We start from the raw sequence: 3,769 nt of genomic DNA, 5'->3' as shown, positions 1-3,769 counted from the left end.
CTTAGGTGTCTGATCACTGTTCTTCTTCTTTATCACCTTCTTTTTCTTTTTCTTATCATCTGAAGATTTGTCACTTCTGCAACTACAAGTGCTTTCTTCACTTGAGTATTCACACCATTTCTTCTTCACTTCATTCTTCTTTACTTCCTTCTCATCTGACTTCACAGTATCTTTCGTGACAAACTCACCTTCTCTGTTCACAGTTACATCTTCATATTTCTTCACAAACTCTTGTTTGTCTTCAAATACATTCTTAAATTGCTTTAGATATTCATTTCCGCTTTCTTTGTCTACCTTGAGAGGATATTTGTCACAAAAAGGTGGTGGTACCTTCTTGTATTTTTCTTTAGGTTTCATCTTCTCAACATATCCCAAAATATTTCAAGTTGATACAAGGTTCTTCAGAAATTCCATTTGTATCAGCAACTCTGAATTCTTCAGTTTCTCTTTAGTATACATCCTTTTCATCCCCTCAATCTCAACAGTCATTTTAGATTGAGTCAAGTATGCTTGCATACAATCTTCTTCCAAGCTTTTAATATGTTCTTCATATGTGACCTCACTTGTCTAAAAGACATTTAGAATAGCCTCTTTCCTTCCACATTCAGATTTTCACTTTCCAATCTCTATGTTAAGTTCATCAATTGTTAAAAGAAGATCAAAAATAGAGAGTTCAGATTGTACCTGTGATCCTGAAGAATCTCCCTTTTCCTACACTTTAGACATGAGTGCAACATTGGCTTTTTCCATCTCTGCAGTATGGTTACTCCAATCAAATTCCCCATCTTGTGATACCATTGTCACTTCAACATTTCCTTAATCTCTAGCCTGATTCACAGCATTGGTATTTGTTCTGTTTTGACTGCCCTGAAGTTGAAACTGATTGTTTCTTTGTTGTGGCTGAGTTTGTTGTTGTTGGGGTCTGTTATGATTCTGACGGGGATTGTGATTAACCAGCTGATTTCGCTGTTGAGTCCCTTGATAATTCTGATGTTGACTCTGGTAAAACTGATTCTGATTCACTTGATTACCAAATTGCTTTGGTTGATTACATTCCCTGGAAAAGTGCCCTAGCTGTTGGCAATTGTAACAAATGGCTTTAGACTTGTCAAATCCAATCCGGTCATTGGGTCCTAAGAAATATGATCTCTCAGTCCTATTGTACAGCATTTTGCTTCTAACTGCCAACATTGCAGCTTGCCACTTTATGTCCATATCCTCAAGATCATCCACATCTATCTGTTCAAGATCCTCTTGCACTATACTTGTGTTAATCAGATTTTTTTGCAACAAAGGCATGATAGGAATCAGTAAACATGGAGAATAGTGCTTGATAATCTGTTCCATGACTTGTGTTGTTCTATATGTAAGGAGGGTGTCCACTGGCCATAGAAGCAGTATCATTTTCAATCATGTGGACATTAAATCTGGCTTGGCTTCCTCCACACATTGATCCTGATTCAAAAGGTTCTTCCACTACTGGCTGTTGTTGAGATTTGAGAGTGAGATTTCCCATAGGTGCCACCAAAGCATTTGTCACTAGGAAGCTGGGCTTCTCTTCTCTTATCATATTGTTTTCGATCATCTCATGCTCAGCAGCCTTCAGAAATGCTAAGACATCATCCAACTTGAAGTTGGGAAAATTAGCCTTTTCTTTAATGAACTTTTTGGCTGTGTACCATTCTCTAAACAAAGAGGACAGCATTTTCTTATTCAGCTCAAAGTTAGAAATTTGTAGGTCAGTTGTTCTGATTTTATTCACAATGGTCATAAACCTTTGCAACACTGACTTTAGTCGTTCACCTTCTTTGAACTTGAAACGGTCCAACTGCTGTTTCAGTCTATCCTTCTTGATGTCTCTGAGCTCTGTGTTACCCTCAAACATATCTATAACTGCATCATACATCTCCTTTGCGGTTTTGTGATGATTGACACTGGTCAATATCTCCAAAGAGAGACCTAATTTCAGCATAGACAATGCCTTGTCGTCTCGCTTCTTCATCTTGCTTTCAATAGTGGCATTGTTGTTTGGAGCAAGAGAGGGAATGTATTGTCCATCCCTGATTGAGTTCCACAGCTCAGGGTCATTGTAGTTGACTGCAGCTTCAAACAAAACTTTCCATTTAATGAAGTTTTCTTGTCCGATTAACCTAGGAATCTTGTTTGTTGACACCTCTTGATCATCCATCTTCTCAGATCTGAACTATCACACACAAAAACTTTGTAAAGTTTCAAACTTTATCACAAACCTTCAGTCCCGTGGCCTTCAGCGAGCTTCCAAAGCTCTGACACCACTAGTCAGGACCGTAAATATGGTGCAAACCTCAAGTAGGTTGACAAGAACACACAGATCTAATAACCCAAAGGCCTATTGAATATTTTGGCGGAATCAGAATATTCAATGAATGGAAAGGAAGGTATGAGATAGTAACAACGAAACAATAAAAATAGTCGGTAAGAACAATATCAAAGACAAAAGATTCACTGCATTTAATACATCATTTAATGAAACAGTGAAAGGAATGTCTAGGGTTTCGTGACGGTGGCGGCGGCTGTACGAGGAGACAAAGAGAATATTCGTTGGAATGTTTTTATCCTTGTATTCCATTCTTTTTTACTCATCCTAAAATGGAAACCTAGGACGCTATTTATAGGCCCTGATATTCCTTCTAGAATCCCCTAATTATTACATAATGAATGACAGATAAAATACAAGTGTAAAAGTCTTTGAGCATGATTGGTATCTTGCTCTAGCAGACTTGATATGCAGTGCATGCTCGATGAGGGACTTCGAGCACACTTTAATTAGAATAATTTCTGATAGAAATTATTCTCCTCTAGCATGCTTCATCCTTCTTAACAAATCCTTGCTTTGCTTGAATTTTTCCATCGAGCAAGCTATTCTTCTTGATGTCTTCTATCCTGCCTTAACTTATTCAACAATCTTCAGCATGCTCGGATGTGAATCTTGCTCGGGACTAAACCATGCTCGAAGTCTATACTTAGAACATATGACATCCTCTTATTACATCCATGCTAGTCACCAATGTGCTCGGATCACTTGTGCTCGGATTACTTGGCTTAAACTTGAATGATCAAGTCGTTTGCTTAATTGGCAATCCGTACTCGATAGAAGAACACTCGTGCTCGGAGAAGTGTAGCTTGCTCAAAGCTTTCAACGCTTAGAAGAATACCTAGAAAGACCATGCTCAATGATCCAAGCTTGCTCGTAGTCCATACTTAGCTGATTTCCTAAGGAGGTTGAGAAGATTCCAATCTTCCTTTGTAGATATCCGACTCAACACCCTTTCGTAAATCATCCCTAGAACGCAGTATAGTCCGGGTATTAGTTGACCCACTAACTTAATTTGCATACTCTCTTCCAATCCATAACAACTACACGACTGAAAGGCACGCCTACAATTAAATCAACAAAATCATACCTCGACATGGTATGTCTATTTCGATTACTTCGGACTGAGATAGTCATTTCACCTCTTATGTTCTGACAAACTTAAGAAACCGAATCGGTTTAACCTCGACCTGTTGTTCCCAAACAAACGATCGATTTGGACAAACTATACAAACACTGAAAGAATTACCAAACCCTATAGAAATTTAGGACCAACATTTCCACTGGTCTAATCCTCAAATACTAATAGTTATCATAATATTATACAAGCGGCACTGTAACCAGTACATTACGAACAAGAACATGAATTGATACTTTAAAAGACTGAAAGTTGACAACACTCAAAATCTGAAATCC

The 3,769-nt window shown here is 38.0% G+C and overlaps 1 protein-coding gene across 1 annotated transcript; it reads right to left on the bottom strand.

Annotated features, from left to right (window-relative positions):
* Positions 1 to 1,360: 1,360 nt before the first annotated feature.
* Positions 1,361 to 2,188, bottom strand: LOC143594771 (uncharacterized). Its single transcript, XM_077074008.1, has one exon. It carries the CDS (start codon positions 2,186 to 2,188, stop codon positions 1,361 to 1,363), a length of 828 nt encoding a protein of 275 aa, XP_076930123.1.
* Positions 2,189 to 3,769: the final 1,581 nt, after the last annotated feature.

Source organism: Bidens hawaiensis, unplaced genomic scaffold (assembly GCF_021521415.1).
Source record: "Bidens hawaiensis isolate Kalapana, Puna unplaced genomic scaffold, B.hawaiensis_p1.1 tig00044198_1, whole genome shotgun sequence".
Lineage (NCBI taxonomy): Eukaryota > Viridiplantae > Streptophyta > Magnoliopsida > Asterales > Asteraceae > Bidens > Bidens hawaiensis.
The sequence above is the reverse complement of the archived record's forward strand: the minus strand, read 5'-3'. Positions and strand labels throughout refer to the sequence as shown.

Bases quoted from the DNA above. Each gene is read 5' to 3' on its own strand.
- LOC143594771 (XM_077074008.1), bottom strand. From the start codon at position 2,188: ATGGATGATCAAGAGGTGTCAACAAACAAGATTCCTAGGTTAATCGGA.